The sequence below is a fragment of the Schistocerca piceifrons genome, chromosome 7, assembly GCF_021461385.2.
Source record: "Schistocerca piceifrons isolate TAMUIC-IGC-003096 chromosome 7, iqSchPice1.1, whole genome shotgun sequence".
In the NCBI taxonomy this organism is placed as follows: Eukaryota; Metazoa; Arthropoda; class Insecta; order Orthoptera; family Acrididae; genus Schistocerca; species Schistocerca piceifrons.
Genome location: NC_060144.1, coordinates 356,272,943 through 356,289,457, shown reverse-complemented (window position 1 = coordinate 356,289,457; position 16,515 = coordinate 356,272,943). Strand labels below are relative to the sequence as shown.

General features: G+C 39.7%; 1 protein-coding gene across 2 annotated transcripts in view; it reads left to right on the top strand.

Annotated features, from left to right (window-relative positions):
* The window catches only part of LOC124804868 (NAD-dependent protein deacetylase Sirt6), a 66,490-nt gene that overhangs the window by 30,924 nt on the left and 19,051 nt on the right, over positions 1–16,515 (top strand). For both annotated transcript variants that reach the window (XM_047265233.1, XM_047265232.1), the window contains exon 4: positions 9,604–9,898. In XM_047265233.1, coding sequence (XP_047121189.1) covers positions 9,604–9,898 — 295 coding nt within the window. The remainder of the gene's footprint in view (positions 1–9,603; positions 9,899–16,515) is intronic.

Genomic DNA, 16,515 nt, shown 5'->3' with positions numbered 1-16,515 from the left:
CAATGGAAGAAATGGTGCAGGAAATTAGGCAACATATTGTCTTTCTGTAAAGGCTTGGACAATGTCATCAGCATATTTTGTTAAATCCCACTTCCCACTGCAGATTTTTCTTCTCTTATCTATTAACAGAGAACAGGTGACTGATAAAAAATGGAGGTACCACTCATACTCAGTCCGTTTGATATAAACGGAGCTTTTTATGGAGGTCATCTGAGAGATGGAAATCAGCATCCAGGAAGGTTGGTTGCTGAATTGGGAGGTTGTGGAAGGAAGAACTGAGCTCTCTTTGTCATAGATTGAGATCATGAAGTCGGTTAATCTACACCAGACAAGGGTTTTTGGTGCTGGGAAGATTCCTCTAGGCAGCCCAGAAACAAGTTAGTGTAGAACGGTGTCCTGTAAGCATCTGTTGCAATGCCACAGATTTGTCTGTAGACTTGGCCTTCAAACAAAAGAAATAATAATGGGTCAAATTTACTTAATCAGAAGGATTAGACAGGTTGGTTTGGTATCAGCAGGGTTCTTATAGAGGAAGTGCTGGCCATGGGAATGTGACACGTTGGTGTACAGGGACAAAGCAAGCACAGTGGCAAGTAACAAGTCTGGTGTTAATAGGGATAGGAACTGAGGAGAGGCAGTGGAGAAAGTGATGAGAGTAGACAGACAATTAATTGGAAGTGCTGGTCAGTTAAGGCAGAGGATCTCTCTCTGGAAACATTGTAACCAGCTATATCTACATCTGCATCTGCATCTACACCTATACTCGGTGAACGAATGTGAAGTGCACGGCAGAGGTTATGTCGCACTATACCAGCATTTCGTTGACACTCTCACATGGGTCAGACAAACCTGCTACCTTTTGTGCTGCCCTTCACTGTATATGTTCAATATCTCCTGCTAGTCCTGTGTGGTACAGGTCCCTTGCACTTCAGAAATACTCTAGGCTGGTTACATGAGTGATTACATGAGTGATTTGTAAGCAGTCTCATTTGTAGGCTGATTGCATTGCAATAAACCAAAGTCAGCTACCTGCTTTAACCATAACTGAACATATTTCATCTTTCCACTTAATGTCCCTACCAAGTGGTCCCTAAATATTTTTATGAGTTTACAGATTCCAGCTGTGACTCACTAATATTATATCATAGGACACTTTTTTTTTCATTTTGTGAAGTGCACAGTTTTACATTTTTAGTCATTTAGAGCAAGCTGCCAGTAATTGAACCACTGTGAAATCTTACCAAGGTGTAACTGAATGTTTTTATATCTTCGTTCAGACTGTACTTCACTGTAGGTAACTGCACCCTCTGAGTTTACTGTTAATATTGTCCGCACGATGACTAATATACAACATAAACAGCAAGGGATCCAACACAGTTCCATGGGATGTCCAAGATAACTTGCCGCCCCTGTCTCTATGTACGCCATGTGATCGTGTGTTTGATAATAAGTGCAGGTGTGGTGCTGAGTCCAATGCTTTTCAGAAATCGAGAATATTATGTCTACCTTATTGCCATGATTCATGGCTTTCAGATGTCGTGAGAAAGGTGCGAGTTGGGTTTCACATGATCTATGTTTTCGAAATCCATGGAGGCGGTTGTTCTATTCAAGATACCTCATTGTGTTTGAGCTCAGAATGTGTTCTAAGATTCTACAACAAATCTGTGTCAAGGATATTGGATGGCAGTTTTGGGGATCACTTCTCCTACTCCTCTTATAGATAGGTGTGATCTGTGCTTTCTTCCAACTAGTAAGCACAGTTTCTTTGTTTGATAGATCTATGTTAGATTATAGTTAACAGAGGGGCTAACTCAGTTGCAAATTGGGTATAGAATCTGATGGGGATTCCATCTGGGTCTGGGGCTTTGTTCAATGTTAACAATTTCAGCTGTTTCTCAATGCCACTGACACTGTAGTTAACATCATGTAGGAAGACAGCCTATTTTCAGCCACTATGTGCATCCCCCATCCATTAACTGCTAGCATCCAATAAGAATCATTCTCTTTCAGAACGGCTGGCCATGAGCTACAACTAGACTGCAAGAATCCGTCTGCCGCACACTGGGCTGTTGCTGTGTTTCGCAACAATGCAGCTTTAACAGACTGACCGAATTATTCATTCAGATGTCGATGTTACTTTCGTGTAACAGTATAGCTGTGATTGTGTCTCTATAAATGTTTTAGTATGATATACAAATAAATGTCTTGTGACGGTGATTAAAATTAAGTGCTTCACAAGCAGGCGGGGAAGTTTATTTACTGCGTTTATAACTTTTTCACACGTGAATCTGAAACTGGGACTCCTGTTTTTGTTATTTTGAAGAAGCAATTAGAACCTCAGGCCCATGTGTTGGCAAGAGGCCTGTACAGAGAATAATAAATAAAAGTGTCAGAGCTGTAGAAACTTCAGCAAAATTTGGTTTTGTGTCTTTTGGAAAACACTGAAATCACAAGAAACTTGCATCTCGAATGAATGGTTCTGACTACAATATTGTAAACTGCTCCTTGTTTGAAATGTAGGACTACGTAAGTAGTGAATAACCGACACCACACACACTTGTTACAGTTATACGTGACTGGTAGCAATTCGTCAGTGCAAAGAATCTAAAAAGACATTGGTTTCAAATATGGTAAGAAGAGTGTTTTTAATTGAAAGAAGTCACATAGGTGAGGCACGAACAACTCTTATAAAGATGCGCTATACAAGAGAAGGCATTAGATGAAACGTGAGTGAATCAGAATAATTCCATAAATACCTGCTGGAAAATGAGTGCTGTTACTAGCAACTTTAAAGCTCCCATAGGAAAAGGCTCTGGGATACTTATTCTTCATGCTGGCTTTTCTTCTGGTTTCATTCTTGAGAGTGAATTTTTATTAGTTGTAAGGCAACCAGCAGTGACTACCATTCAGAAACGAAAGTTTTCAGTTTCAGAAAGTGGTTCACTGAACAGTTCGTGCCAGATCTTGTCTCGAAGTCGGTCATTGTAATTACCATGACAGTTATCATTCAGCTGTTAGCAAGAAAACACGGAGTACAAACATTAGGAAAGCTGGTATTGTAACCTGTTTTAAAAATAAAGATATTCCATGCAATATAAGCCAGACTCTTGCCTAACTGGTGCAGCTTGTTAATTTCTGCAAGTCACGCAATAGAAAATACAAAGTTGACTTCCTTGCACGTGAATGTGGTCACACAGTTTTGTATTTAGACATGTTTCGTTGTCAGTATAATCCTACAGAGCTAATTTGGCTGCAGGTTAAGGGCTATGTGAGGGGGAAAAACAAAACATTCAAGATAAGACACTGAATTAATTTGCATGAAGCAATAAACACCCCTCCTTCGGTGTAGGCACACTGTGTGCGGCACGCTGAAAAGCTACAGAAAGAAGACTTTGACAGTGAAGTGAAGATGAATATAAGCCTTGAACCTATCATCTTAAATTTAGAATCGGATGGTTAGAACATGGACTCGGAGAGTAGTGACAGTGGTATCACTATATAGACATTGGAACAAAGTAAAGTAATAATATTTCTAGGTTTTAAAGACTCACGATTTGAAAACTGTTTGTCAACATATCAACTGTATACATAGTATATGAGAACTTCTTGGACTTAATTGATTAGGAATTTGTATCCTATGAAGTTTGCAGACTGTAATGTTCAACATATTGCCCAAGGAGGAGTTAAGCGTTTCCCAGAATGTCGTATGCTCTAATTACTCGCTAGAATGTGTCCAGATAAATTTGTCAAAAACTCCAATATTCCAACAAGTCGAGATATTGGTGGTTTTCAGTGTTATCGGTCAGCATTCCCTCAAGTTATTCACAGAAGATGGTTAATTATTTGCTTGTCCAGTTGATCATGTATGTGACCTCTCACTGTAATGTCGAAAGAGTTTTTTCACACTCACAGTGCCCATTGACAGCAAAACAACAACATAGTGACAGTTTTAATGATTGTCTTTTTAACTAGTCTTTGCTACCAGTAATTCTTTTTTATGTACAATGATTTACATTTAACTACAGTCAAACATACCCCTATACACATCAAAAAAAAAAAAAAAAAAAAAAAAAAAATAGAGTAAAAGCTGTTGTCAAGCAAATGTAATGATTTTAGTTTGAATGTGAAGTTAATTTTATTGCGTATTACATTTTTACTTATAATACAAATCAAATTGCAATAAACGACTATTATAGCAACCAGTTTTCATGATCTTGCCGTTAGATAATCATTGATTTGAGAAAAATTGCACTTGACGTCTGTACAAAGGCGTGTCAGCTGGTCTCACTTTCCAACGTCATGTGCTGTAGCTGTGGAGCAGTAAATGCAACATAGAGACATGAAGAAAGACTTCCTCATGTAGGCAGTTGATTGAAATTGGTTTTAAAATGTATTATTCCCCTCGTAGATTTGAGCATATAATACGATGTACCATAAGAAAATGAACCTGATTGTTGTCTGTAGTAACACAGTCCTGCAAAGCGGACTTTTGTTTGAGTGCCCTCTGCCGCCACACATGCACAGACTTCATCCCCTCCACACTTCCTTATCGCTCTGCCTCTATGCGCGGAAATGCCTTCCTAGGTGGTGGGGGAGGGGGGAGCCAGTTTTCTTACCCATCCTACTCTGTATGTTACTTACATCCATTTATCATATTGGCTCAGCATCAATGGGACATTAAATCATAACCTTCCTTCATCCTCAAGCACATCTGCATCTACATGTACGTACTGGTTGAGTGCAGCTACTCGTAGAGGTCCAGCTTGGGAAGGAATTATCATATGGCAGTGAAACTTGGTAGATATTGTAGTGGATTAATGTGGAACTGACTTACATCTGAAAAAAAATGGTTCCAATTTTCGTCACCAGGTGCAAATCTGGCACTGTGAATGCAAAAAAATGTATAGAAATGTTTTCAAATATCATGAATTAGGAATGGGACATGGGCAGAAAGTGTCAAATAACTGAGAAAGGCATAATGTTGATGTTATTATTACCTTCCACTTACACAATTTGCTCAATATGAGTGCCGGAGACATTGACGAAATGCTGCATCTGCAAAACAGTGTGAACAGCAGTTGCCTCCAGCAGTTCCAGTGGAATCTAAGCAATGTGTTACTGAATACTGGCCTTCATATCAGGTAGAGACCAAAACATGTCCCTGGTAACCATCTTCTTTTAGATATCCCCAGAGCCAAATGTCATATGGATTTAGTTCAAATGATCTTGCAGGCCTTGCATCTGGAAAACCTGTGGAGGTAACACGTTCATGGAAGGTTGCATTAAGTAGGTTTTTCACTGGGTGAGCAACATGAGTAATTGCCCCATTTTGCATGAAAACAGTGGTTTCCACACAGTTGTGTTCTTAGAAAGCAGGAATCACATGCTTCCCAAGGTCTCAATAACATGCAGATGTCACGGTGCACCTGGCAGGCCCTCTGGGTGTCTTCAAAGAACAGACAAGAATAAAGGTGCTTGTGAATCCACACCACACAGTCACATAAGTTGAGGGTAGTGGCTCTTCATGCATAATACATGGTTCAACAGTACCCTAAATCCAACAGTTATGTGTATTCTCTGCACCCTGTAGTGTAAAACATGCCAGATAACTCCATAGAATATTGCCTGACCACATGCCATCAACTTCAATCCCTGCCAGAAACCGAAGAGCAAATTCAGAATGTTGCTGTGGATCATGAGTTTTCAGTTACTGCACCGTTTGGGTCTTGTATGGCTACCATTGTAAAATAGACTGTAAAACTTTATGTCCTGTTGACAATGGGATGGACAGTTCTTGTGACACTGTGCACTGGGGCACATGCTTCATGGTCAGCTACAGCAATCTCGTCGGTAACTTCCACCAGAATTGGATGCCTTCCTCCTCCAGGTGCCACACCAAGCTCACGTATGTTTTTGAATTTCATTATCATCTTCTTTAAATCGTTGAATGACATTTAGCCCCTCCCTAGACCTTTCAATTGGTGATACTATCTCAATGCAGCACTGCAATTGCTGCCATTCACATAAATACAGTTTCATTTACAGTGCATGGTCTGTCTTGTTGATAGCTACATTGCTCATCCACATTATGGCTTGTCAGTTGACAGCGTGGACATCATACCATCATATAAACAGTGTACAGTGCTAGATATGCAGCTGGTCGCCACAATTGAAACTAAAGTTTTTGTCCAGCGGAAATTGGTTCATATTCATGCATTAGCATATCTGCCAAGTTTTGCTGCCATACGATAATTACAGTCAAGGCTGGACCTCCATGAACAGTTGCACTTTATAACCATCCGGACATATTCTGCGAGCCACCTTATTGTGCATGGTGAGGGTACCTTGTACCACTAAGAGTCATTTCCTTTCCTGTTCCATGTGTCAATGAAATGAGGGGAAAGATTGTCTCATTTCTCTTATCTTCGTGGTTCTTCCATGAAATGTATATTGGTGGCAGTTTAATCATACTACAGTCAGCTTCAACTGCCAGTTCTCTAAATTTTCTCAATATTGTTTAATTAAAAGCCTCCAGGTATTCCCATTTTATTTTGCGAAGCATTACCATAGTACTCACAGGTTTAACGAAACTATCAGTTACAAACCTTTGGATTGTATTGATGACTTCCTTTAATCTGATCTGCTTGGGATCTCAAACACTCTAGCAATACTCAAGAATGGGTTGCTCTAGTGCTCTATACTTAGTCTGCTTTATAGATAGCTACACTTTCCTAAAATGTTTCCAATAAACTGAAATCAATCATTCGCTTTACCTACTAACATCCTGATGTGCTCGTTCCATTTTATATCAATTTGCAACATTGCAAACATGTTTAATCAACGTGGCTGTGTCAACACTAGTGATGCTGTATTTGAACATTGCGAGATTATTTTTCCTACACATCTGCATTAGCCAACATCTTTCTGCATTCAGAGCAAGCTCCCATTCATCACACCAATTAGAAATTTTGTCTAAGTCACCTTGTATCTCCTACAGTCACTCAACAATGACACCTTCCCATACACTGCAACATCATCAGCAGACACAGACAAAGATTGCTCCTCACCTTGCCTGCCAGATATTTTAAGTATGTAGGGAATAAGAGCAGTTTTATCACATTTCCCTGGGGTACTCCTGACGATACCCTTGTCTCTAATGAACACTTGATGTTGAGGATAACATATCTGGGTTCGTTATTTAAGAAACCTTAGAGCCACTCATATATCTGAGAACCTAATCCACATTGTATCTTCATGAAGAGTCTGCAGTGGGGCACCATGGCAAATGCTCTCTGGAAATCTAGGAATCTGGAATATGCCTGTTGCCCTTCATCCACAGAGTGCAGGATACCATGTGAGAAAATGGCAAGCTGAATTTCACATGAATGGCACTTTCTAAATCCGTGCTGATTTGTGGACGGAAGCTCTTCCATCCCAAGAAAATGTAAGAACATATTCAAGAATTCTGCGGGGAACCAATGTTAAGGATATTGGTCTGCAATTTTCTAGGTTCATTCTTTTACCCTTTTTATATACAGGAACATCTGCACTTTTTTCTGTCAATTGGGACCTTGCACTGAGCACTAAATTCATGATAAATGCAAGCTACGTAAGGGCCATAGAGTACTCTCTGTAAAATTGAATTGGTATTTTATCCAGACCTGGTGACTTATTTGTTTTCAACACTTTCAGTTGCTTCTCTATCCCTATTACTGTGTCCTCCATACGGGAGTCTGTGCAATGGTCAAATGACAGTGTGTGTGTGTATGATTCTCCTGCAGGAATGATTTCTTAAATGCAAAATTTAAAACTTCATCTTTCCTTTTGCTCTCTTCTACTGCCACAGCAGATTGGTTATCGAGTGAATGGATACAAGCCTTCAACACACTTAACAATTTTATGTGGGACCAGATTTTCTCTGGTTCTCAGCTAGATCCTTTGCTAAGGTATGGTGATAGTTGTTGCATGCTTCACGCATCAGTCTTCTCAAAGATACATGAATTTCTACTAACTTTTGCCTATTGTCATTTGAGAGTTCTCTTTTGAAGCTAGGTTGCAACAGTTGTTGCTTCATCATCATTTTCGAAATTTTGTTGTTAGACCAAAGTGGGTCTCTTCTGTCCCTAATCCACTTACTGGGCACACACATCCCAGAGCACAATTTACAATCTGTTTAAACTTTGTCCATAATTCCTCTACATCCATTGTATTGTAAGTAAATGATGTAAATTCATGGTCTAAGTGGGATATTAACAATTGCTTATCTGCTCTTTCTAGCAAAAATACATATACGAGTAGTCTTACGGATTTCTTGTTCCAGTGATACCATGATCACTAATCTCTGTCTCTATACTGACACTGTTGGCAAGGTCAGGCCTGTTTGCAGCTACAAGGTCTGAAATATTTCCATTGCATGTGGGCTGTTGAACTAACTGCTCAAAACAGTTTTCGGAAAATGTGTTCAAAACTATTTCACAAATCGTCCATCTGTACCACCTGCAGTAAACCCATAGGCAGTAATTCTATACCCAGTAGGTTAAAGTTGCTTCCAACTAATACTGCACTATCTGGGTATTTCTGTGCTACTGAGTGTAGACTTTCATTAAATGATTCTATCATTGAATGATTCTAAAACTGTAATGGCAGAGTTGGGTGGTCAGTAAAAACATCCGTTAATTGACTCCAGTTCACTTAGGCCTCTTACTCACATCTAGTTAACTTTACAGTCTGACTTAATTTTGACTTCAATAGACACAATATTTTTGTCAATTGCCCTCCTATGGCATCTAATCTGTCTGTTCAGGATACATTCCATGGCTTGCTAAATATGTATGAGTTTTCTACCTCAGGTTTCAGCCAGCACTCAGTTCTGAGAATAATTTCAGCATGAGTACTTTCCTGGAATGCTGTAAATGTAAGACCTTTTTCACAAATCATACTGCAATTTACTGTTAAAATTTTGACAGTCAAAGTGTGTTTACTTTCTGGGTGATCTGATTTTGCTGTCTGCATCTCGACTGGCATGCTTTCATCAGTAGACCTCAAACTGTCGCCTAGTGTTAAATTTTTGCTATCCTTGTGTGGTTGCAGTTTTGTTTTGGACTGTGTTGTCCTGTATACGTGCTATAGCCAACAGTTGAGCTTGCAGTTCATGTATGTCCAGGCTATTATTTTATTCGAGATGTCACTCTGTTTTGTGTGTTTGGTTCTGTTATCATTTGTATTATAAAAGCTCTGCCGCAGCTAAGTTTTATCAGTGTTTTCCCAGGAATACAGCAATGAGCCACTAATGACAGTGTGTTTTTCCAACCAGAGGCTTCACTAGTTACATATCTCCTTAGGATAAAACCATAGTTTTCTGTTATTTGAGATCCTGGTTATTTTTAAGATGTTGACACCATTGTGTGTATCATCTTGCCTGCTCTTGTACAAATATTGTGTGTCCTATAGAATTACCCATCATGGTCTGAAAGGCTGCTGTGATGTAGATAAGTTCTCTGAAGATTATTTTTAGAATTTGTCTGCCTTCATTTTCTTTTTTTCCTCTTTTTTCCAGCATGCATAAATGCAATATAGTGAAAATGTGCTGATCTTTCTCCACAGGGAAGATATCATATGTGGTGAGCCAGAATATTGATGGGCTACACATGCGATCGGGTTTGCCGCGTTCCCACATATCTGAGCTACATGGAAATGTCTTTGTGGAACGATGTGATAGATGTGAACGTCAGGTTGTCCTTGCTGCCCCTAGTGCTACTGTAGGCCAGAAGAAGTCTGGAAGGGATTGCAAATGGGGAAGAGGTGGGCGCATTTGTCGTGGACAAATGCGTGACACAATTCTTGATTGGGAGCATGGCCTGCCAGATGACGAGTTGGCACTCGCTGACTATCACTCTTGGTAAGATTGTTGTTTCATAAACACCTGAGGTTGCTTTAAATTTAGAAATTTATCAAAGTTTAATAGAAGTGCTGACAGTTTAAATTGTCTTGATAGTTATTGGCCCCTTATCTGTTTCTGGTGTTATATGTGTGATATTTTTATGTAGTATTAGTGGTGATATCTATCATTTTCAATAACCGTGAGGTGATAACGTTTGTAGTAACATAGTTAATATTTTGCAAAAGAACTGTTACAAATGGTACATCAATTTAGAAGAAATGAAATAACTGATGCACTACTTTATTCTAGTTTGAAGATTCTGTTCTCTATACAACTCTGTAGTAAATAAGTTAATCTAATCTCAGTCTCTGCTGCATACCAGTTGAAACACTGACAACAAACAAAATCTTCCTTTAAAAAATATTTATTAACTAAGCGTTGTCATAAATTGTGTGTATGGGTTTCTCAAATTAAATAAAAATCAATAGCAAGTTGTTCTTTGTTAATAAAATTTGGCCAAAAGTAAGAATTGTTATATTTTGTTGAACTTATTAAATAAAATATAATGATGATGATGATTATTATTATTAAATCAAATATTCTCATAGTAGAAAAGTGTGGAAACCATTACAGAGTAGAAATGTTTGACAGTGACAAGAATACCAATGCTTTTTTTGTGTGGGATATTGGGAATCACTTTTTGCTTGTATGGAAAGGTTGCTGAACTGACTGTAGTAATTGTGACTTATTTTCCAATTGCAAAGAAGGAGCAACTGCTTTGGAAACTCAAAGCTGTTGTGATTTTAACATGGGCAGAATTGGAACAGTCAAGAACCACAGTAAGGGATGTCATTAAATTGTGGTCAGACCTGTCAAATCAGGCAAGAAATTTAAAAGATGCTGCAAATATGCTAGCTTTGACAGCAGTTACATAAGTGGACTGATTGCTTTTGCAGATACAGTAGTGTGTTTTTTTGCCGTAAGTAGTGACTCAGGGAGAATTATAGAAGACAAGTGTAGTAATGAATTTCATGAACTTGAAGGATCTTTCATAGTGTATTTACTGCTAAAATAGTACCTATCAAGAAATCTTAAAATAAAATTAAACAATGTAAAAACTAGAATAAGAATGGTAATAAGATATCTAGATGTATTCCTAGGTAAACATCATAACCTCACATGTCATATAGGCATAGAAACAAGTCTAAGATGATGCACAAAATTGTAAATAGACAGTTTTAATTTGAAAACAATCAGGCCATACTATCAGTATAATTTGTGTCACTTGTAGATATAGTGTGAGAATATGGGTCCATGAATTAAAGATTGTGAAGCTTAAGTCAAGAGTGTTACTGAGATTGACATGCACCTTTTGTGCAACCTTTATGATGCATTGTTGCTAATTTTGGAAATATACTCATTAAACCTGAACATTGAGAAAAGGGGAGTCATAGAAATACATAGGATACTTGGAACTGAGATGAGTACAAAAAATTATATAATTATATCATTTTACAATTATGGAAAAACAAAATACATTTCCAACACAGGCAGAACAACACACAGTTTCCTCCCTCACGTCAGGAAGCGATTAAGATTCCTCAACCATCTGCTGCACTTGAATCTGCAGCAGTGTAAGCATTGCAGAGTACAAATTGTAAGTGTGTGCACTCTATGAAGAACCAATAAGTCATGGGCATGAAGTGAGGAATGAGTCACCCTGGTGCATCTTGCATCTTTGGTGATACTACAGCAACAGTATCCAGGAAGGCCAAGGAAGACTTCACGAGTCATGCAATCGCATGTCAGCATGGTGCCATCACTACTGTCTTCAACATATGAAGAAAAGGCAGCCGAGTTCAGTGGCCACTAGATAAAACAGTCTTCAAGACTATCCACTGCATTAGTGTAAGTAATTACAGAAGTATGTCAGTGAATCATGAAATCGATGTCCACGTTGGAAAAGTTGCTGATATGCTGCCATATTGCCTTGGTGTCCAGCAAATAATGGCTGTTAGCCAGGATAGTTTCAGGGCGGATCTGTTATCAGAAACAACCTTGGAGATTATTTACAGCCAGTCCTGGACGTCATGTTCCCAAATAACTATGAAATTTTTATGGCTGATAATGCGCCTTATTACGAAGCCACAGATGTTCACTATTGGCTTGGAGAACATTTTGTGCAGGGAAAGTAGGAAGACAGCTTGGATTATCTTCAATCAGAAAAATTCCCAACAATTAGTAATAAAATGATATTTATTTAATATGAAGAAATACTCAACTTAAATGATACTTCTTGTGAAACGTCCAGCACAATTAGAAGTTTAATAATAAGTCCTCTAAAATATTAAAGTCCTTTCACTGTGATTGAGTGATGTCCATGTAGAATCCAAAGCTGGACGACTACGAGGTCTAAGTCTCGAAGATGATGGACGAACACTGCTGCTTGTAGACTTGTCGGTAACTGGAGATTGTACACAACTCAGCACAGACCAATTGCTATCCACACATGTGATGCCCATGTTTTGGCAGCTCCGGCCCCTGGCGGACCTCGGTATAGTTTATACTGCCAACCCATTCAGCTGCTGCGCTACGAGTGTTTCAAGTGCAACTTATTAATTGTGGTGTGGTTCTCTCTGAAGTTGAGAGTACTGTCACCATACGCCTCCCTCCCTAAATCAAAGCACTATCATAGGAGAACTATGTGGAGAATGTTGGTGGGGAGGGGTGGGGGTGGGGGAGCAGGGAACACTGCTGCCAGATGTAGATGAGGAAACTGGCAGTGGAACTGTGGTGGATGGTGACCGCCGGCCCGCACACCGACATTCGTCATGTGAACATGAGGAAACATCCACTGGGAAACCATCAGCAGGGTGCACACCCATGGCAGGTCTTGTGGGGCACCAGGAGGCTAGGTGTCCCTGGAGGTTATTGGAGGTAGTTGGCAACGGAGATATTGTCTACGTGTCCAGGTCCATGGGGGCTGTGTCGTCTGGCAATAGTGCGTCCACTTTCATGTGGGCCGGCAGTGGAGACGTTGGTGGTGGTGACTGCACCCTGGAGGAGGAGGGGGGGGGGGGGGGGGGCAGGCTGGAGGAGATGCCTTGAAGCCCTAAGGTCGACTGAGTGAACTGTTAAAGGCCAGAATGGTGATCGGCTGTAATCTGTGTAAGGAAATCTCATAGCGGCATCACCATAATCTTCATAAGAGTGGGGCCTCAACTAGTTCTGGTGCCGACGACAGATGTGACCAGAAGCCGATGCGACGTTGTAATGTGCCCGACCATGAATGACAACCACAGTGCTCGATTCCCAGGCACATTGCTGATTGTATACGTGGAAGTACACCTTGTCAAACTCTGTAGACTTTGTGTGAAACTGCTGAGGAGATGGCATAGTTCGGGGATGCAATAAACTCAAAATAATACCACAAGGACATCCATGTAGAAGCTCTGTGGGCTTGCCATTAGGAAACATGCTTCCCCATTGCTTTATGGTGAAATAGGTGTCTTAGTCAATTACTTGATTCCATTGAAGGAACAAAACTGTTGAAATTCTGCCAAAGTGACTTCAGGTCCATTGTCAGAAACAATCACTTTTGGTAATCCATCTAACAAAAAATAGTCTCCAGTGCACGAAGGGTGCTCATTGATCTTGTGGAGTGCATAGGGACAGAGAATGGAAATCTACTGTATGCGTCCACTACAGTCGGCCATCTCGCATTCTGGAATGGTCCACAAAATTTAACATGAATACATTCCCATGGAACAGTAGGATGAGGTCAAAGTGCACAGTGATGCATTTAATCTGCTTATCAAGTCCAAATCAATTACGGTGTTGCGAGGGAGCTGTTTGGTCTTGACCAGACCCCGATGTCCCGTGTGGAGCTGGCATAAAACAGAAGCTTGACACTCATGAGAAACTAAGACTTGAGTATGTCCATTTGGTGAGTGAACCAGAATAATGCCTTACTGTATTGTCTATGCCTGACGTTGCCAAAAGTAACGGCAAACAACAGGATCTGTGGTCTCCAATCTGTGGGTTGGCCATGCACGTTGGATGAATTTAGAAAGCCATTTGAATTGCAGATCGCATGCAGTGGTTGAAGCAACGAGCTGAACATTGATCAGGAAGAATTGCAATGTTTTGAGTTCAGACTAATCCAGTTGACAACAATAATTTTCCAATTAATCAAAAACTAGGTCTTCACTTCCTGGCAGGCGTGAAAATGCATCTGCGTTTTCATGCTTAGTGGTAGGCCTATAGACAATATCATTATTATAATTGGAAGACTCAATGCCCAATGTTGAAGTTTCTGAGCTGTGCAGTCCAGTATATTCTTGAACAGATGAAACAAAGAAGTCAATGGCTTGTGGTCAGTGATTACAATAAACTGTCTGTCCATTTGGCGAGTGAACCAGAATAATGCCTTACTGTATTGACTATGCCTGACGTTGCCAAAAGTAACGGCAAACAACAGGATCTGTGATCTCCAATCTGTGGGTTGGCCATGCACGTTGGATGAATTTAGAAAGCCATTTCAGTTGCAGATCGCATGCGGTGGCTGAAGCAACGATCTGAACATCGATCAGGAAGAATTGCAATGTTTTGAGTTCAGACTAATCCAGTTGACAACAATAATTTTCCAATTAATCAAAAACTAGGTCTTCACTTCCTGGCAGGCGTGAAAATGTATCTGCGTTTTCATGCTTAGTGGTAGGCCTATAGACAATATCATTATTATAATTGGAAGACTCAATGCCCAATGTTGAAGTTTCTGAGCTGTGCAGTCCAGTATATTCTTGGACAGATGAAACAAAGAAGTCAATGGCTTGTGGTCAGTGATTACAATAAACCATCTTCCATAGAGATACTGATGAAATTTAGCACACCAAAGATGATAGCCAGAGCCTCCTTCTCTATCTGGCTGTAATTACATTGAGTCCCAGTAAGTAACTTGGATGGGAACACAATGGGTCATTCTGAGGAGCCCACTTTGTGTGACAACAGTGCCGCTTTGCCAGCATTAGGAGCGTCCATTGCAAGGGTAAGTGGCTTCACCGGATTGATAGGCGTGAGTCATGGGTCACTGAGAAGTGCATCCTTAAGTTTTTTTAAAGTGCATTGACATTCCCTTGCCCATTGAAAAGGCACATGCTCCTACTGAAGGCAATCGTGCGGAGCAGGGATTTGAGCTGTGTTGAGGATGAATTTAATGTAATAAGACAAATTCTGCAAAACAGTCTGTAGCTTAGTCACACTCTTTGGCACTGGTAGCCAACGAATAGTGTCCAAATGCTTTTGAGCTGGGCAAATGCCTGATTTATCAATCACATGGCCCAAATATTCCAACTCAGGAACAAAAAATACACACTTGTCACAATTACATTTAAGACCAGCTGAAGCCAAAACAGTAAAGAAATTTCTGAGGTTTTCAGGTGATCCTCAGGCGATGTTCCCGAAACGAAAATATCATCCAAATATGTGGCACAACATGGAACCTTACACAATAGATGTTCTAATTACTTTTGAAATAATGCATAAGCAGAAGAGCTGCAGTACATAAATGTTGAAAACAAAAGAGGGCAATGTGAGCAGTGATCACCATAAACTGTTGGGTTTCTTCATCCACTGGTATCTGGAGGAAGGCATCCTTTTGATCAGTTTTGGAGAAATATGTGCCAGATTGAAGTTTGTCAATGAGATCTTCAGGATGAGGCAGAGGAAAAGTGTCAAATGTGGTCAGGACATTTAAAGTAGATTTGAAATCCACACAAATTATAATGTCTCCATTAGGTTTGTTTATTACAATCAGAGGTGACGCCCACTGACTTGCTGTAATAGGCTGCAAAACACAAATGCTTTGCAAGTGATGTAGCTCTGTTGCTACTTTGTCTGCAGCATAATCTAACATTTTAAATTCGTCACATAAGACATTAACATCAGTAAAAGATGTGTGAGAAGCCAGGTGTTGCACATTGTCCTGTATTTTCTGGCCAAAGAGATCAAAAGCATCCAAACTGAAAATGCTCTGACTTGAAGCTGCGTGGAGGACAGTAAATGCCACTGTTTTTTATTTTATTTTAAAGTAGCATTTAAGACACATGCTCCTAAAAGTCAAGTTTAGCACCATCATAAGTCATCACACATGTATTTGAAGGGAGCATTCATGGACTGCCAAGCAGTTTGTAAGTATTTTGATTAAGTAATGTAAGAGATCCGCCTGCGCCCAGTTGAAATTATACATTGTGCTGCCCAGTATTCAGAGAAATGGATACCAAAACCTTCTTTTAGTCAAGATTCCTGTGTTCAGTACCTCCTCGTTAGTTATTCTCTCTACCCAACTAATATTCAGCATTCGTCTACAGCACCAGATTTCAAAAGCTTCTATTCTCTTTTTATTGTCCACACTTCATTTTTATACAGGGCAACACTCCAAATACCTTCAAAAATGACTTCCTAACATTTATATTTACATTCAGTGTTAACAGAGTTCTCTTTTACAGAAATACTTTCTTTGCCATTTTCACTTTGCATTTTATATCCTCTCATCTTTCGCCATTATTCATTATTTTGCTTCCCTAGTAGCAAAACTCACCTACTACTTTTAATGTCTCATATCCTGATCTAGTTTC